General features: G+C 42.1%; 1 protein-coding gene across 1 annotated transcript; it reads right to left on the bottom strand.

Moving 5' to 3' along the window:
- Window positions 1-408: 408 nt before the first annotated feature.
- On the bottom strand, window positions 409-17,039 carry LOC310874630 (piwi-like protein 1; the record flags this gene model as incomplete). The annotated part of the gene is made up of 19 exons (XM_083787489.1): window positions 409-525; window positions 1,960-2,107; window positions 2,321-2,446; window positions 3,239-3,392; window positions 3,505-3,575; window positions 4,215-4,318; window positions 4,812-5,012; window positions 6,921-6,993; window positions 7,447-7,634; window positions 8,462-8,576; window positions 9,119-9,236; window positions 9,753-9,879; window positions 10,217-10,325; window positions 11,338-11,535; window positions 12,282-12,362; window positions 12,506-12,627; window positions 15,057-15,271; window positions 15,953-16,079; window positions 16,947-17,039. The coding sequence occupies 19 exons, from the start codon at window positions 17,037-17,039 to the stop codon at window positions 409-411; spliced, it is 2,487 nt and encodes an 828-aa protein (XP_083643615.1).
- Window positions 17,040-19,604: the final 2,565 nt, after the last annotated feature.

The following is a 19,604-nucleotide window of genomic DNA, read 5'->3' as shown; positions in this document are numbered from 1 at the left end:
AATCTACTAGTGATTATAAACTTCAAAAGGCATCAATATCTCACACAAAATGTGAACATGAATACACTGCATGGAAGTCTCCAAATAAATCAACCATCTTAAATTATTTGAAAACGAAAGGGTAGGATAAACACATCCTCAATAATTGGGGAAATTAATAAAATTGGGTGCCGTAACACAAAACATAGAAACGTATATAAAGTATATAACACTCGTGCTTCACCAAACCAAAATAATTCACCCACTTAGGGCTTCATTGGGTTCAAAATTGAAATGAAAATATTTTTAATTGTTACATTATATATATTACTATTACTTTACACCCCACATTGAGCCCCTTTCCCGCCAAAACATTTCATAGTGCCCAGCCCTACCACAAAGCCAAGTGCCATGTGCGAGTGCATGGTTCTACAGGTAGAAGAGGTAGTCATCCAGGTGGTGGCTGGGCTGCCTGTGGATGCTCTGACCCACCAGGAAAGCCAGCTTGTGTGCGTATTGGCAGGGAGCCGGGACTCTGATGATCCCCTGAAAATAAGCACAATGCAGGGAAAGACGTCATGTTCATTACCCGCAGACAACTTGACTAGGTCATATTTGTCAGGACTGAACAATACTTTCCCAGATATTATCCACCCTGGTAAGTACAGTAGTAGTTTTATACATAAACATTGGGAAATGTCGCAATTATATAAGGTACAAGCTTTAGGCCAGGGCACCAAACGCCTGGCGCAGACCATTTCAAGTAACTGTGAAAGAAACTACTATCAGGGGGCTGCTGAAATGAGTCAGCCGGCCCTTGAGCAAAAAGCTGCCGCAGCACCCCACGGTTTGACAGAATTCTGACCTGGGGGGCATTGGACCCGTTCTTTGTCCCGGCCACCACAAAGAGTTAAAGTTGCAATGACCATTATGGTTGCAAAAGGTGAATACAGCTCTGGTTATAAAATTGTTTTACTTTCTTTCTAGAAGATTAGGTGAGAGAAGGACCGGCTTAGGTGAGACAGAGCATCTTACCTGCCAGTTGTAGTACATGTGGGTGAGACAGACAGAGCATCTTACCTGCCAGTCGTAGTACATGTGGGTGAGACAGACGGAGCATCTTACCTGCCAGTTGTAGTACATGTGGGTGAGACAGACGGAGCATCTTACCTGCCAGTCGTAGTACATGTGGGTGAGACAGACGGCGCATCTTACCTGCCAGTTGTAGTACATGTGGGTGAGACAGACGGAGCATCTTACCTGCCAGTTGTAGTACATGTGGGTGAGACAGACGGCGCATCTTACCTGCCAGTTGTAGTACATGTGGGTGAGACAGACGGAGCATCTTACCTGCCAGTTGTAGTACATGTGGGTGAGACAGACGGCGCATCTTACCTGCCAGTTGTAGTACATGTGGGTGAGACAGACGGCACATCTTACCTGCCAGTTGTAGTACATGTGGGTGAGACAGACGGAGCATCTTACCTGCCAGTTGTAGTACATGTGGGTGAGACAGACGGCGCATCTTACCTGCCAGTTGTAGTACATGTGGGTGAGACAGACGGAGCATCTTACCTGCCAGTCGTAGTACATGTGGGTGAGACAGACGGCGCATCTTACCTGCCAGTTGTAGTACATGTGGGTGAGACAGACGGAGCATCTTACCTGCCAGTTGTAGTACATGTGGGTGAGACAGACAGAGCATCTTACCTGCCAGTCGTAGTACATGTGGGTGAGACAGACGGAGCATCTTACCTGCCAGTTGTAGTACATGTGGGTGAGACAGACGGAGCATCTGACCTGCCAGTTGTAGTACATGTGGGTGAGACAGACGGAGCATCTTACCTGCCAGTGGTAGTACATGTGGGTGAGACAGACGGAGCATCTTACCTGCCAGTCGTAGTACATGTGGGTGAGACAGACGGAGCATCTTACCTGCCAGTTGTAGTACATGTGGGTGAGACAGACGGCGCATCTTACCTGCCAGTTGTAGTACATGTGGCAGAGTTTGTAGGTGAGTCGCTGCACGTGGTCAGGCTTCAATCCGCTGGTGTCGTACACCACGTTGTAGTGAGTAGGGGAGACGCTGCCCAGGCGAACAGACTGGCTCACAATGTAGTAGTCGTACCTGGAGGCAAACATATTGCAACAAGTATTGTTTAAAGTTCTACTGCATGACCCACTTTCCCATGTTCATCGACTATCTTTTTTCACTGACGAAAACTAATTGACAATTTAGTAGACTAAAATGTGACTACAACTAATTTTACTCAAAGGACTGACTAAATCTAAAGATGTCAAAATCAACATGCTGTGTAGTGATACTGCTGTCAGAACTTACCACTCGGGCCTGGTCACCTCGGTGTCAACAACAGTTCCAGGGGGAGGGTTGGCCAACTTGCCATTCATGTAGGTAAAGAACCTCGAGCAGATGCGCTTCTTTACCACGATCACGGTAAACTTGGGCCTAGAACAGAATTTTGTATGAGCCTTGTCGTTTTGCAGTACATTGGACGCCCACTACTTGGGATAATTACGTGATGATGATGCATGAACAGCACACACATTCTGGGCCCTTATCCATCATCCCTAAACGTAGCCATTTACCATTTTGATATATTTTTTTAAATGGCCGATCTACATGGACACGTTGTGAACTTGTAGATTGGCCATTTTAACCGGCTTTTCAAAATAGTTATAAAATGGCGATTACGTTTAGGGATAAGGGGTAGCGCAAGATAGCCCATAGTATAGTACACATACACATGTGCATGTGCATGTAAATAGTTATATTTCTATTCGTAATGGATAATATTTGGCTTCATTCATAATTACTGCGACACAATTGTTGGAAATCTAGATTTATCAAATGTGAGATATCTTCTGTCTGAATGTATTAGTTATAGCATTATCTGCTTTACTGTCATAAGTATGAACCATTACCATCACTATAAATATTGTATTACTACAATAATTAAACATTTCTATATTAGTTATTTCAATTATACTGTAGATGTACTGCCGCTTTAATGATTTTTAGGAAGGCCACTCCACAAGCCCTTCTGTGTTTTTTGCATTTCCGGTTTTGATTTGTTCTTTTCCATATAAAAGTATTGTTCTTAACTTCTTTCCATTTGTTTTTATTACACGTTTAAAAAAATGTGCAACTAAACTAAACTAGAAGCAAAGCCAGGGATACTCTTCTAGAAACCACTTTGTCTGGAAAATGTATAACTGTTTGGAGACATTTGGTTCTTACATGTAGTCGGTACCCATGGATTTGATCGATTCAATCATCTGGGGAACCTCAAAATCAACCACACTGGCCAGCATGCCATCTCCCACTCCATCTCTGTACACTACGATGCGGGCAGGCAGCTGCTGATTGAACTTCATGTAGTCCTTTAGTGCACCTGGAAAACACAATTCAGGAAATTTCTAGGCCGAATCGAACGGAGGCATGGGAGTCGAAGGCACAGTCGGACTTCAATGTGAACGCAGAACATTTCAATGAACTGAGCATACCAACAAAGGCCATTTTCAATCCATCCATGAGTTCCTGTCCTCGGTCCTGCAGAACACACTTGGAATACCACCTATTAAGCACAGACAATACACAGACGAAAAACAGTCTAAGTCCACACTATTTATCCATAATGTATAAATGATAGATAAGGGGTCAGGACAACGAGGCCTTTTCGTGGAGGGGTCAGTCTGAAATTTGGACTTTCGTCTGTGGTCCTATTTTAGGACAAGAACATCATCAAGCAGTTGTTTAGTTAGTCAACATGAATACATAGGACTAGAGTCACTAGACAATACAAATTGCAGTTCCCATCCGGCTGCTCTACCGGCCACATACTTTGACAGCAGGAATTAGTAAAATGGCCATTAATAAACGTAACTAGGTGAACTAGTAAAATGGCTATTAATAAACGTAACTAGATGCAAAATGAATCAATATTGAACTGCATGGCCCTAAATAGATATCAGAAACATCTTGCACATAAATGAAAAGTATATTGCTTCCAGAGAAGGTGCCATTGCTCTTCAGCACTCCAAACTACAGTAGCAACACCTGCAATTTCAAGCTAGCTTTGGTGACAGCAACTTTTCAACATACTGACAGTCACTCTTAACCTGCGCTCACAGAGGCAGTGACCGAGGGGCCAACATCAACTACCAGTTGCAGCAGAGTTGTTCTTCAGACTACACATACATACTATGATACTAACCTGGTCATGCCCTGGTTCAGGCTAGCCACCAGAGCACCAATGGACCTCTTTCCAGCAATGGTGTCATGGTAACAGTCAATTCCCACAACCATCAGCTGTTTGAGCTGCAAAAAAACAGTGATTAAGTTTAAAACATTGAGGCTGCATTTGTGTTTACTGCTTGAAACTTCCTTTCACCCTTTGTCAGCCTTCTGATTGGTCCCTTGACTAACCAGCAGGCTCTTTCTGCCTTGTTCCACCCTGGTTATATTGAATTTGCTAAAACCTCTCTTTTGGAAAAAACTAAAAACAAACGTGATATGCCCAGTCACCATGCTGCACCTGTGATGAATACAAATAAATAAGTATTGAGTAAATTGATTGATTTCAATCAAGTAGTGGAGGGAGAGGATTTTTATCCAACCGCGAAACGGCAACCAATGGGTGCGAAGAGGGGCACAACCACAGGGGGGGGGACAAAGGAGGGTGGGCGGATCAAATAGGAGCTGGCAAGTACAAAGGACGCCAATGGAAACAAGGCATACAATATAGTTCCCCAATTCAATGGCGGCCAACTACCATTGAGTCAGCATTTGGATTGTGCGATGGGGGACTAACCGGGATGTCGACCGTCCACAGCTCCCCTCCCATCTTGCAGACCATCTGCAACGCAATCTTGGTGGCTATGGTCACAAGGGCTTGCTGCCGACCGAGGGTGCGGGACAAGACACACTGACTGGGGGTAGGGAAGTCCACACAGAGGTACTTCTTTACGCTGTCGTATTTGTCCTTCTTAACGCTGGGGAGGACCACCACCACCTATGAGAATGGACCAAAAACAACAGTTCCATGCTAATATTACAGGTACACACAGGTCACCAAGCAGTGTCAGCCGGGAACATCTTATAATTTCAATAGAGATGCGCCAATCGATCGGCCACCGATCATGATCGGCCGATCATGCCTGTATCGGATCGGATCGGATTCTCAAAATAAATCAAAATTGCCGATCAAAATGCCCGATCAAAACAGACAGTGGGACAGTGGCAAGTCTCCTTTAAGGGGGCGCCTGTTTTTGCAGCTCCGGTCGCTGTTGAGAGCTTGTAGATCCGTCTGTTTGTAGCGCAGCTGCGCAGCCAGGGAAAAAATAAGAAATAAGTTACGGGAGGCATACTATCATCCGACGGAGCAATGCTCCGAGGTGCGCTGCGGGTCGGGATTGGGTTGCGGTTAGGTTTAGGTGTCTGCCCCGGGGGAGGTTAGGGTTAGGGTGAGGGAGGAGGTAGGTTGTCGTTCGGACCAATGCTCCGTCGGATGAAAGTACTGCACTCATAAGTTACAGGTGGAGATGAAGTGAAGTTGGAACGGACAAGCAGATGCTTGTTAGCTTGAAGCTAACATCACAACCACTGGGCAGGCTACATGTTGCTGTGGCTACCACAGCAACATGTAGCCTAGCCTGCCCAGTGGCCAAGTCTCCTCCTCCCCGCAGAAGTCTTGCCTCCCCGCGCCGTTGGAGGCTGGGAGTGCCGGCGGCTCCATGCTGCTGCTGATCTCAAGGCTCTCAAGGCATCGCGCGTCCTGCCTGTTTCTGCAGCGCAGTTCGCTACGCGTTGAGAGCTTGTAGATCTGTCTATTTTTGCAGCGCTGGTGTCGGGGTTCGTTCACGTTGTCAATAAAAAAATTAATTAGATTAAAGGCGGAGATGAAGTTCAATCAGTGCTTAGATTACACGCTAATCTAAGCACTAAACTAACGATCAGCGAGCCTATACAGTATACAAGTGCTAACACTAGCAGCCTGCTTTTTATTTTAGTCTGTACAGTGAAATGTTCAGTTGTCTGTGTCCGTGCACTGAACATGTACGGTATTTATTATTATTATATTTTTGTATTTGATGAAAGAAGAAAGCTACAGTTTACTCTCCAAGTTGTCTCTAAGACAGTGGTTCCCAAACCTTTTCACGTCAAGGACCCCCAAATTGACACTGATCAGCCCACGGACCCCCATTTGAAAAGATATGCCAGGGACCCCCATAAGAAGATTGTAGCAGTGATTCTCAAATTTCTCCACCAGTTTAATTTCAAGGACCCCCAGTTTGACTACGAACCCCCATTTCATGCCACTTCTATCTCTGAGACCCCAATTCATATTGTAAAATCAATGTTAAGTGTTAACCCAAACGGGTCCATTTGGTTCCAAACTATCCTTTTAGCTGGGGACCCCCTGGAACTCCCTCAAGGACCCCTGGGGGTCCACGGACCCCACTTTGGGAACCACTGCATTTTGAGTCTCTACAGTTTACTCTGTAACCTCCAAGTTGTCTCTAAGAGAGTCTAGAGTGAAATATTGCACGTTGCCTCAGCTTGCAAAAAAACTCTCATCTCCTAATTTTTATACTTACAATGTCAATGATGTGTAAGAAGAGTACAGTAGAAAATACAGTAAGTATATATGCTACACAATGGAAAGAAATATGGATTTCACGACGCTGTGATCGGTATCGGCAATATCGGTATCGGCCTATACTGTTTCCAGTGATCGGTGATCGGTGATCGGCCCCAAAAAACCTGATCGGAGCATCTCTAAAATAATTATTCATTACGGCAGTGATTTTGATCAGTAATGATCTGCCATCGTTTACTGGAATGCAAAACGTTCTCACCTACTAACTTTCAAGGAAAACGAGCCAGAGGTAAAATAATTCCAGTCCATTTTATCACTTACCATCTGGGTGTCCTGCACAACATTTTGCTGCAGGGCTCTGAGGAGACACTCCTGCCGGTCCTCATAAGCCACCCTTTATAAAAAAGGAAACACGAAAAGTAAAAATTAAAATAAAAAGCTTTCAGTTTTTAACCAAGCCGAGTACATGGTAATTATATAGTGCTTTTATCCAAATCGCTTTACATTCACACACTGACAGCAGAGGAAACCATGCTAGGCACAAACCTGCATATCGGGAGCAATTAGGGGTACAGAGTCTTGCTCAAGGACACAGACACCAACTATGGGGGAGCCCGGGAGGAACTGGAAACATCAGTTCCAGCCACTTGACATCTACGTTTGAGTCAAAGCTCTGAGCTCAGCATTTGTTTCACCCCATTTGGGACACTTTTCCCCTCATGGCTAGAAATCTTATGACAGCAATGGCGTCATCACACCACAAGGTGTCATAGTGTGATACATTTATGCTTTTGTGGCATCCAATACTGTCCAGTGAGGGCTTGTTGCATAGGTGTCAGTAACTCACAAGGTGGGTCTGTCAATCCGGATGCCCAAAGGGCCAGAGACCATGCCGATGGTCTCTACAAGGGACTGGGCTTCCTTGGAGTTGCGGCTGGTGTAGAACACGATCCACTTCTGCAGTGGGGGAGCTTTGATGAGGGGCATGCCCTTCATCTCCCGGGACCAGTCGGCTGCCATGGGGTTGTAGTCATACTGCCGTTGAAAACATCAAAAAGCAGTTAAACCCAACTGCATACTTTTTTTTTTTCTTAAGTAAAAGTATCAATACTGCAATGTAGAAACATTGTTACAAGTTAAAGTCCGTTAAGGTTATAAAAATTCCTTAAGTATTGGCATCAATATATATACTTTAGGTACCACATGTAAAAGTACTCATCATGCAGAATGTCCCCTTTCACACAAGTTAGCATTAGGTATAAAAAAATAGCAGCTCTACAAGCTCACAACGCATGTGAGATTGGCCATTTTCAAATGTGTGTATGTACACACATTTGAAAATGGCCAATCTCACATGCGTTGTGAGCTTGTAGAGCTGCCATTTTCAAAATATTTGTGTGTGTGCACACACATATTAGTGATTATGTGACATTGCTGCACAGGCGAATCGCAATGCATTGCTGAATCGATTATTTTTTACACCACATACATTTAATATTATATTTTATATATGTAGGGCTGAAGTGGTTTACTTATGTTTTGTAATAATCCAAATCTACAAAGTAACTACAGCTTTCAAATAATTGATTAAAAGTACAAAGTACACCATTTGTATCCGAGATGTAGTGGAGTATAAGCAAAAGTATTGAATACACCAGTAAAGTGAAACTACCTCAAGTATTTATACTGTACTTGCATGTAGTTACTTTGCACCACTGTCTGCAGCAACAAATCACACCATTCCGAGTTCTATTTTGCTCAACACTCAAGATTATCGAGCATAGTAAATACAATTTCAAAATGGGTGAACTAGTGCATGAAGTTGAATATCGGAACAAAGACAGGATGTTTTCCTTTCTTACCGAACGGGAACCCTGGAAAAGCCTCTCGGCTTGAAGAACTCTGCCCTTCATGGTCAGCAGCTCCTTATCGAAGCAGAGTCCCCAGGTGTTCAGCTCTGTCTGGACCTCTGGGTTCCTAAAAACAAAAAGCAGGTTTTGTATGAAAGGTCAAAACTCAGCCCGAACCAAATCTTTGGTTCTAGAATCTAGATGAACTGTGTAATAATAATAAACATTTATATAGCACCTTTCAAAAGCAAGTTTACAAAGTGCTTCACAACACAAATTACAACAAACAAAAGCAAAAAACACATTAGTATAAGCAAAACACAGACCAATTTTAATTTAAAACAAAAGCAATCAAATGAGCACAAGCATTAGCCAAAGGCTCTAACAAAAAGCCATCCTATACAAATGAGTCTTTAGGAGTTTTAAAAGTGCCAAGTGAGATAGCCTGTCTAACTTCCAATAGAAGTTGATTCCACAGGTGAGGGGCCCTTATAACAAAGCTCTAAGGACATTGGCCCTGATAAACTTACAAAAGAATTGTTGATTAGGAATATACTTAATTTCCTATCCTATAATGGCACAGTCTTCCTTTGTGCTGCATGCACTCTTGTTCCAAGATTGCACACCAACAAGTCTGCCTACTTCTGCCATACAACTTAAGTGACGTACTCGTTAATTTGGTTGACAAATTGGTTGAGGCGACACTCTCTCTGCTCAGGACTCAGTCTGGTCTTACTGGACAAGTCTTTCATGATACTGAAGTCAGCACGCATCTTGTCCGTCAGACCTGTGGGTAATAGCATACAAAAAAACAAGGAAAAATAAATATATATTTATAACTCTACTGGATACTAGTAAATGAGTAGGGGATAGGATTAAAAGTAAAACACAAGACAATACAAATAAACGTGCTTTCAAAACTGATTTCCTAACGTGCTATGGTGTACATTTCTGGGGTAAGGTTTTTAGCGCATGCATTTCAGTCTTACAACTAAATATATTTATATAAAAAAGGTACAGTGGTTCTCAAAGCGGGGTTCTTGAGGGTGTTCCCAAAAAATTGGTTTGGGCTTAATATAGCATGAAAATCAGTTTACAACTGCCATTTTCAAAATATCGTATCAAAATGGAAAGAAATTTGGAATATTCTTGAAACAAGACAAAGTCTCGTCTTGTCCGGCATGAAATATTTTCAGGTGGCGATCCGCATGCCAAATTAATTAGTGGGTCCTTCTTTACATGCAAACCACACAAATGGCAAATGGCAAGTGGAGAGCAGAGCAGAGTGTACATGGGCTGGTACCTGTGAGGTAGCAGAGTTCTGGGATCAGCATGGCTGGCCCAGGGGGAGCTGACCCTGGAGGACCCCTCTTCTTCACATTACTGACCAGCAGCGCCTGGTCAACACAGAGGATCTCCAGGCCATATTGCTTTACGGAAGATATAATGATTATTAGGAAAGTGTAAACCTGTAACTCATAAGAGTTAAATTAACATTGAATTTACAATATAAATTGGGGGTCCCAGAGATAGAAATGCCATTAAATGGGTCTGTAGACTAATGAAACATTAAACGGGTTGAGAATCACTGCTAGAGCTGTAAAAATCTTCTCTTATGGGGGGTTCCTGGCATATCTCTTCAAATGGGGGTCCACAGGCTATTAGGGCTAATGAGTGTCAATTTGAGGGTCCTTGACATGAAAAGTTTGGAAACCACTGCCCTATACAACTACAGCAATACATGTGGTTCCCAGCAGGAAAACCTACAGTCTTGTAGTAGTCCTTGAAGGAGACCTCCGTATCTGCCCTGGTGAAGGTGTTGGTTGGACAATGATCCCAGGCAATATCATCAATCTTATATGTTTTGTTGTTATATCTGAGGAAGGCAAAAAAAAGAAAAACGTTTTGGGGTTTTCTGTAGAAATACACACCTTATTTATACTGTGGTGCATTATTAATTAGAGGCGATCCGATCGATCGGCCACCACTCTGATCGGTCGATTTTCACTCCAAATGACTCGATTGGTGATCGACAATTTATCTGGAGAAACTGATTTTATACCATTTAGTTTGCATCTGTGGCCTAAACATTCTCCCAAACTGAAGTATGCTCATAGAAGGCCGATCCAGTCAGATGTCAAAGCAGCAGTTCTAACACGCTCTACTGTAGGGCTGGGCAATTAACCCGAAAATATACATATTTTGAATGGAATAATATTAATCGGAAATCGAGGCAAGTTTGAAATAATCGTGATGATTTAAAGCAGCAGTCATTTGGATCCGAATGTCCCCGTACTATCGGGGGACGCCTGGTCTATTCATTCATTTTCCCCCGACCGGTGCCGGTTGCATGCCATGGTCTCTAGCACGTTTCCATTTTTGCGGCGCAATAATAGTCATGCATTGGCTGCATACGTGCAGTAACTGTAGTTACTCTTTAGTCTCGACAGCTTGTAGATCTGCTATTTATTGAAAATCTTTGAATATATATTCTTTCAGACCGAACATTTTTAACTCAAATCTTTGCTTCTGGAGGGTCCCTGGAACAACATATTTTCAGATGGGGGTCCGCAGCCAATTACATATAATTCTGGGGGTCCTTGACATGAAATAGTTTGAGAACCACTGCACATACAAAAAAAGTCTTCTAAATCCTTGTTTCTATCGGCCTCAGTTCTAAATGGGTTAAAGTGACTTTAACCCATTTAGAACTGAGGCCGATACTAAAGTCTTCTAAATCCTAAAAGTTTGTTTGGGAGTAGGGCTGGGCAATATTATTGCCCAGCCCTACTCCCAATGTAACGTCAAATCTTTCTGCACCTCAAGTCATAGCACTCTGTCTGTCTGCCAAGTAGCGCACAACAGATTTCAAGCTACTGCAGTATTACTTGGTTAGGACGATGAGGCCGAGCAACTCCTTGGTGCAGGCTTCTCTGAAGTACTGCACTGGACACTTCTGCCTCATGTTGGTCATCAGGTCGAGCACCGTCTCACTCCTCAGCACCTTATGGCTCACGTCGGCACACATCATGATGCCCGCCTCGTACTGCAGGATTGTGGACTGGTAGCCCGGCCAGATCGTCAGTCTTTGGAGAAAGAAAGGTCCATCAACTAGGGCTGGGAATGAATAACCTTGTACCGCAATGCAGGTAGATTTTGAATAATGACTAAATGGTGCATTTATAGAGAGCTTTTATCCAAAGCATACACTGTTGGCGGAGGAAACCATGCAAGGCACCAACCATGTCCTGTCCTACTTACTACCAGAGCTCTTCCTCATTATTCTGTATAAACGCAAAGCCAAAGCCTTAATTAAAACACTTTCATTTCGAGTTCATAAAGATTAAAGTAAAATTTTAAATAAATCAGAACCGTTGGTGAAAAAAAAACGCTATTTCCGTACTCGGACACAGGGACAGACCCAGCCACACACATAGGCGTCTATAGAGACCCCTCGAAAGACCCGGAAAAGAAATCCCCGTTCATTTTCTTCATAGACTTTTCAGAAAGTATTTATTTAAAGACGTTTACGCCGCGGACAAAGCCAACTCTTGTCATGACAAATCATGACAATAAACAATGTTTTGGGCCAAACAAAGAATTAGAAAGTGGAGGAAAAAAAACGGCAGGTTACAACACTTGTTTTCTTTCTGTGTAATTATTTGTTTGGTCCAAAATATTGTGTTTGTTGTCATGATTTGTCACGACTCGATTTGGCTTTATCTTAAATAAATACTTTTTGAAATGTCTATGGGGAAAATGCATTGGGATTCATTTCCTGGGTCTGGCGTCGTCATGAAAGGGGGTGAGCGAGATGCATGCCGTACCGTACCTGTGCTGTGGGATGCTGAGTGGATCGTTGGGGTTGTAATAGTGCCGTCCAATCTGCTGCATGTTAAGCATTCTCAGGATCCTAAACAAATTGAAGAATTGGAAATTAAAATAGAGTTTTGTCAACATTGGGTTCACAGACATTGTGGGAAATCATATGGGAAATCTAAATAACTATTGTTGACATCGACCAGCCTTCATGAACTTTTGAAGTGTAGGACAGACCTTTTAAAGATGATGTTGTAAAACTGCAGGCATGCTGGCGAGGTGGGGGGCAGCTCATTGGTCAGCGTAACCGTTATTTGGACCTTCTCACCCTGCCGCGTTTCACTGTACAGCACCGTCTCCTAAACACCAGTGAAGACATCACAGGGATATGGATCTATGGCAGTGGTTCTCAACCAGTGGTAAAAGGAAAGGAACTGTACTGCGTTTACCCAGGGTAACTGGACTAAGCTCAATAATTTGTTTACAGCCAGGCCCTGCTCATAGAACATTTCATTGTAGAGGTTCAATGCCTTGTCCAAGGGCGCTTCAGCGGTGATAATGTCAACGTGCCGGTCCGGGGATACGAACTAGGGACCTTCCGATATCAAGACCGCTCCGCAAACCGTTCGGCCACCGCTGCCCCTCTAAGTCCTTGAGGGGGTTCCATGTGGTCCCCAGTAGGCTATGATGTTGGTAACCAAATGGACCCTTAGGCCTAACAAAAAAAAACTTTGGTTTCCGGTTGCCGACCGACTCTATTAAATATGCGCGACTCATATTATTTTATTGGCATTTGGTGAAAAAAAAAAAAAAAAAAAAAAAGCTCAGAATACGACCGAGTCAAGACCAAAAAGGTCTTTGATCATTAAAATTCTCTTTGATGAGACCATCGGGACGCGCAAAGTCAAAATAAAGTTTTCTTTCGTCTACTCTAAAATATCACGTGCGCAAATGTTTTGGAATGCGTCATCGCGAGGTGCATGGTAGGCTACTTGAGGTTGTAACTCACGTTCCATTTCCAATGGTTTCCAGCGATTTCCAGGGGTGAGTAAACATCTTTGAATCAAAGTAGCAGCGATCCTCTGAAGTGACGCAGCATGTCCAATACTGTCCTCGTTAACAAAGTGCAACTTTTTCATCATTCACCGTTGGCTAACGTTGTGCAACAGTCCAGAACAGAGCTATACAATATTATGACAACTGTCAACTTGGCTATAATCTACTAGGCTACTGTAGGCCTACATTAATCATTGCCTCTCAAACCCACATACCACGCGTAATGTGCGTTGCCTAACCAAAATAACAGACATACAAACCATCAACATGCCGCTCGATTGCGTGTCGACAGCTTGCATATCTCTTCTTTTGGGCACACATGAGGCGCGCTGCGCTACGATTTGGAAACCAAATAGCTGTAGCCTACAGTGGACTGTAACATTGCTTGGTCAACTATATTACGTGTATGCAGTGAACATTAACATTAGCGCTTTCATAGTTATATGGAGCATTTACCGTGGTGACGTTGATTTAGGTTATTCACCCAGCTGGGTTCAACGAGACAGCAGTGTCTCGTTAAGCCCCGACGCTTCCAAAACGAGCTATTGCGGATTAATCGATGGGCGTATAGAACATTTAAGCATATGGCAAGTTAACTAAGTTATATACTTTGATGCTGAACACTAAGCAATTAATTTGGTTCGCAAACCAGAGGCCAGACAGCGGTACCAAGTTCAACAACCACCGTTCTAATCTGTTTGACCAACCACCGTTCTAACACTATTCACTTTTAAGCTGCATACTGTATATCAGTATTTAGAATGGACTTAATTGTTAAAGCTCCTCATTCTGAGTTGAGCTCATCTCATACCCTGGAGTAAAATGTTTTATTATTTTCAAATCCTGGTATAATTCATTCACCAGTCATTATTCTTGGTTTTCCAACTCCTCATGCCATTGGTTGGTTTAAGTTGATTTGTTTGATCCAGGGATAGCCAGTAGCTCTCTGCTTCAAAACACAAGTTCATGTTTCAGCTTTATTACTTGAAGATTTTTTTTTTACATTTGTATTTATTTTTGGTATGTGAGTGATGCAGCACTTTACTTTGGTTTGGAGTTGAATTAAAACTCTAAAGTATTCAACCAGTGTGTGGACATTCTATTCAAAGTTTTCAAATGTTTAGCTGTAGGCATACAGTGTTATGTGTAGCCTACTTGAACCATTCATTATTTAAAAGATGGTATTTCAGGCAAATATTGAAGTTATTAAAAAAGAAGCCTATCCATCATTGCCGTAGGAAAAAAAATCCTTGCTACCCATCCTTCCCACGAAAAAAATAAAAATAAAATAAATTCCTTGCTACCCATCCTTCCCACGAAAAATAAAAAAATAAAATAAATTCCCTACCTACTCAGCCCAAAAATGACAGCCAATCGGAAACCAAAGTTTTTTTTTTTTTAGGCCTTATAGATCTTTAACGCTTGAGAACATAAAATGTACGCTCTCATTTTTACAAGGCTACACAATTTGAGAATGTAAAATAATAATATTTTGAGCAAAGTTTGCCCGTTATCCCTTGGTACCAACATCAACACTGCATGGAACTGTGGACAAAATCTTAGACAACTAATTATTCTACATTTTGGGTCCGAGAGACAAAGATCTCATCAAATGGTGGTCCGTGGCTCAAATGCCAAAAAAAAAAAAAAAAGGGGGTCTTGGTATGAAAAGGGTTGAAAACCAAGATGGGGTTCCATAATAACAAAACTAAAAGTTGTTGTTGTCTTTTACCTTGTTGTGAAGTTTACGGGGCAGGAAGAGGAGGGCCCCGTCGAAGGAGCGCGCCTTGCCCAGCACCTCACTATGTTGAAAGAGAAGAGCACTACGCAGGCGCCTCGCCTCCATCTGCGGCTTGTAGTCCACATGGTACTGATAGAGCGCCCACTGGGGACGGGACAGGAGCCGCAAGTAGTTGGCTTTCAGTGTAATTTTGGGGCCAGTGGAACCTGGGAAAGCAAGTGGTGAACAACAAAATGGATGGAAGCACATTTGTCTTGTGTACTCCGTTGGCGTGGACTGAATTGACCATATGCAGACCGCATATGGTCATAAAGTTAATGGAAGGGTGGCAACTATAAGTGCAATTTCACATCGACAGCTCATACGAAAAGCTTGAATTACCCTCCATCTCCAAAGTGTTTGTTTCATAAAAATCCACTGTAGACATGTTATGAGCTACCGTACTCTTTCCTTGCAGGTGATTATTTTTAAGTGTTGCAGTTGGGAAGTGCTCGTTAGATAACAGACAACAGAGTGAACATATAGGCCTACCTGCCTACCACCCGTTTTGAATTTGCACATACAGCAATGCAGGACGGATGAAGCAGGATGTTGCTTTTCTGAAAACGAGCTCTTCCAAACTCTGATGGCAAGATGGCCACGGTTTGCAAATGGTCAATTGTGAGTTTGACTAGACTTGACTAGTGCAGTGAAGCTTTCAAGGCCCAACAAACAAGGAAAAGTCTTGTCTGAGATTTTCAAATGTCCTCAAAATGGAATATAAAACCTTCAAGTCACCCTTTAACCACATGAACCCGTGCCGCCGTGCGTGTCATAAGCCACCAGCTTGTTCATTAGAATATAAAATGTGTTATTGTAAACATTATGCAATGTCATAATATACAGACCAGACTTTGAATCTCTGACATGCAACATCGCCTGTCGGGTGTTTATTCCTATGTCGTAATAATCACGCCGGCGTCCTCTTTCTCCAATCTTCATGCTCTGGAAGCCGCCCGAGATCTGCAGTACTGTCTCGACAGGGACAAAAAAAAAAAAAAAAAAAAACTATAAAATTAGAAGTTCCAAACGACAGTACCTTCTGCTTCAAGGACATGCATGTAGATTTGACCTAGGACACGATATCATCATAATCTAAGATATGGGGGTCAGTAAAGCTGACAGAACAACAATTCTGTTACGGTCCGGTAAGTGACATTTTGTTGGTTAAAATAAGTGTTTAAATAAATGGCTATATATATTCTGATAGCAATCATTGCCATAGTGTTTCTTCTTCAGTAACGGGAGTCTCCATTTCTCTCCAAATCTTTATTAATGACAAAGAAATAGAACACCATCAAATTGAAGCTGATAAACAATGGCAACACTACTGAACATTTATTTTCTCTTCATTGAAGAGCTGAGAGACATGCTAGAGAAAAGAAAAAAAACTATGTTTTAACCAAAAACCAAAAAGAAACCAAAGAAATCACAACCCTACCTTTAAAAGTATATTGCAAACTGTAGAATCCTGTGTCTCCATCTCATCAACATGTTGAGATTAAACTAACCAAGCATTGCTATTGTGCAATTATGAATTGCTACTACAACTCAACTTGTCCATGCAAATTTGCCTGATGAAATTTAAGAATCGCAAAACCTGACAAGCAGCGGAAACACCACATGTAATATATTGCAATGCATGCATAGAGTAGGAGATCATTGCTGCTGGGCAGATGCCTTGTATCTCGAATAAATGTAACCCCTACTTCAACAGTGTCACAAAAGTAAAAAAAGACAAACAATAGCATTAACAAGCTAAAAACATGTTGCATTGCAACCATTTTGAGCTTGTAGATCTGCCATTTTTTTATTTTAATCTTAAAAGTAACAGTTTTGCACCTTCTGCGGGTACAGCTCCCGGGGGAGATACTGGCCTTTCTCTGCCAACCAGCTCAGCCCCAGCAGGAGGAAGATTAGCTGCTGCCGTTCCATTTAGTTGAGCCAGGGACTTAAAAATAAATAAAAACATTAGCAGTTCCTCAAGTTAGGTGCTTCCTAAGTGTCAAGTAGTGGAAGGAAGTTCAAATCTACTAAACCTCCTTAAAAAAGGACCACTTCACCACTTTTCAACCTACGTTCATATCATTGATTCTCACCAATGTTCATGATACAATTCCACACGTTTTTTCCTACTCTGTCTCATGGGAGGGCTGTGGGTAGTTCAGAAACCCATCCACCAGTGACATAATGGATGGGGAATCCAAGCTAATAGAAACTGAAGGCCTTCTATTCCTGAAAAGTTGCAATGTGATAATAGAAGCAAGCATTCTCAACTTCTCGTGAATTAAAATCTAATTATCTTTTTTTTTTTTTATCCCGTTTAAAAAATAATCTGCGATTTGATGATGTCACTGGTGGAAGGGTTTCTGTACTGCCCACAGCCCTCCTATGAGACAGACTGAGTGGGGGGGGGGGGGGGGGGCTACATTGCTTCTACTACAAGTAATTTACTTTTAAACCAAGTTATAATATCTGCAATAACATTACCATTCCAGGTCCAGGAGACGCTGGCTCTGCCGCCCGTAGTGAGCGTCCCCTTGCCAACGATCTTGCACGTCCAACCATTTTTCACAATAGTTTTGTTTTTATTCTGCATTTGAAAAGGTGTGTGTGTGTGTGTGTGTGTGTGTGTGTGTGTGTGTGTGTGTGTGTGTGTGTGTGTGCGGTGGGGGGTTGTGGTGGGAGAAGACATGCACACAAAAAAAAAATCATACATTTTGGATTGAAATTAATAACCAAACATCAATTATAATATGCTGCCGACTGAACTGAGCTAGCGTCCCTTACAATGTATCTAGGTCTGCAGTTTGCACCCAGCTACACCTGAATTAAAAGATACAAGGAAATCATAAGATGCAAGCTATCCATATTACAGTTAGCTCAATGGTGTCACTAAATACAATCTGTTTCAAGTTGGCTTCTTAATGTTCTACATGATACAACTTCTCCATTATAGTTAAGAGGCATTTCACTTTAACACACATGTAGGGTCATGTTAATGTCAACTCACGCTTTTGCGTGCACCACCCCGACATGGAATCATAATCATTTGATTCAATTAATTAAAACTAGGCCTAACTGAAAGTCAAAACTGGTGTAGAAATAGGTTGGTGTCATGTGTCAAATTAGAAATAGAATCACAGAACATGCAGTATCATGTTTAGGGGCCATCATACATTTCTCAGGAAAATAAAATTATGCAAAGTCTGTCACACTTACCAAAAATACATAGCCTACATTGAATTAAGACCAACAAGGTAAATGGTATAGGCCTATAGGGCGTAGCTTGCTGGAGGCCACTGAAACCAAATTATTGTCTTAATTAATGGAGAAGACCTGACTACCATGAAATAAATGTTTACATACTATACAAATATATACACACATATCACACACAGTGACACAGGCACTATGATATTAGTGAGCCAATGAGACTGTAGGCCTGTGTAATTCTGCCACCGTTTTTAAAGTGCTCTAGTTTAGAGCACTTAAACAAACGTTTTAATGTTTGTTTAGCGTCTAAAGTCTATAGACTTGGTTGTCATATGGTGCAAAAGAAAGTACCTGTGGACAGCCAGTCATGGCATAATTTGACATTCAACGAAATTAATGATATTTAGGTCTGATAATAACCTTGGATGTTCACATCACGTTAGTTTTTTCAGAACATTTTTCTAATACTTTTCAGATTGCCTAGACTTGACTCAAAGTGATGCAGCCATCCTACTTACACAGCTTCATTAATTAGCCTAGGCTGTTTACTTACCAAACTTTAACAGACTGCATTTGCAGGTTGCAGCAGAAGGTAGACTGGAAGAGACTATAGTGCAAGGTACTTTGTGAGCAAATCGCAGGCGCACGTCCGCACCGCACTATTATCACTCCACAAAGAAGAAAAGAAAAGAAGAAAAAAAACTTCCGCAAATAAACCGTGAACTTTAGGACCAGGTGTGAATGAATTAGCCTGATTATTATCAGACTGTCACTGATTGTCCACTCATCTCAGACAGTGGGCGGGGTCTATGTGCATGGTCTGGAATCTGGATCCACACCCTGATTAGCCTCGGTCCCAGGCTTACTTCACGTCTATGATCTACACACACCCAAAAAGTCTAGCCACTGTAGCCAGATAATATAAAGCTGAACGATAGTTTAGTACTAGTTGTAGTTATCGTAGATACTTATAGAGTGCTTAATTGTTATAATGAATGTGAACCTGTCCTTGAGTTGTTTTTGTTTTACACTTTAAGAACTGTTGACAGTTGTCATGTTAAAGTTTGACCTCAAGATGGCAAGGTTGAGTCATTTTCAGTCAGATGATACCTTGAAATGCCTGCCAAGCTGCCATGACAATGTATTTAAAATGTTGAACTTTGTTTCTGTTTTATTACAGAAAAAGCAACATTAAATTATAGATGTTGATGACACGCACGCACGCACGTCGCACGCACGCACACACACACACACACACACACACACACACACACACACACACAC

The sequence above is a fragment of the Protomyctophum parallelum genome, assembly GCF_964188405.1.
Source record: "Protomyctophum parallelum genome assembly, chromosome: 17".
Classification (NCBI taxonomy): Eukaryota; Metazoa; Chordata; class Actinopteri; order Myctophiformes; family Myctophidae; genus Protomyctophum; species Protomyctophum parallelum.
Note: the sequence above shows the minus strand (reverse complement) of the source record. Positions and strands in the feature narration are given on the sequence as shown.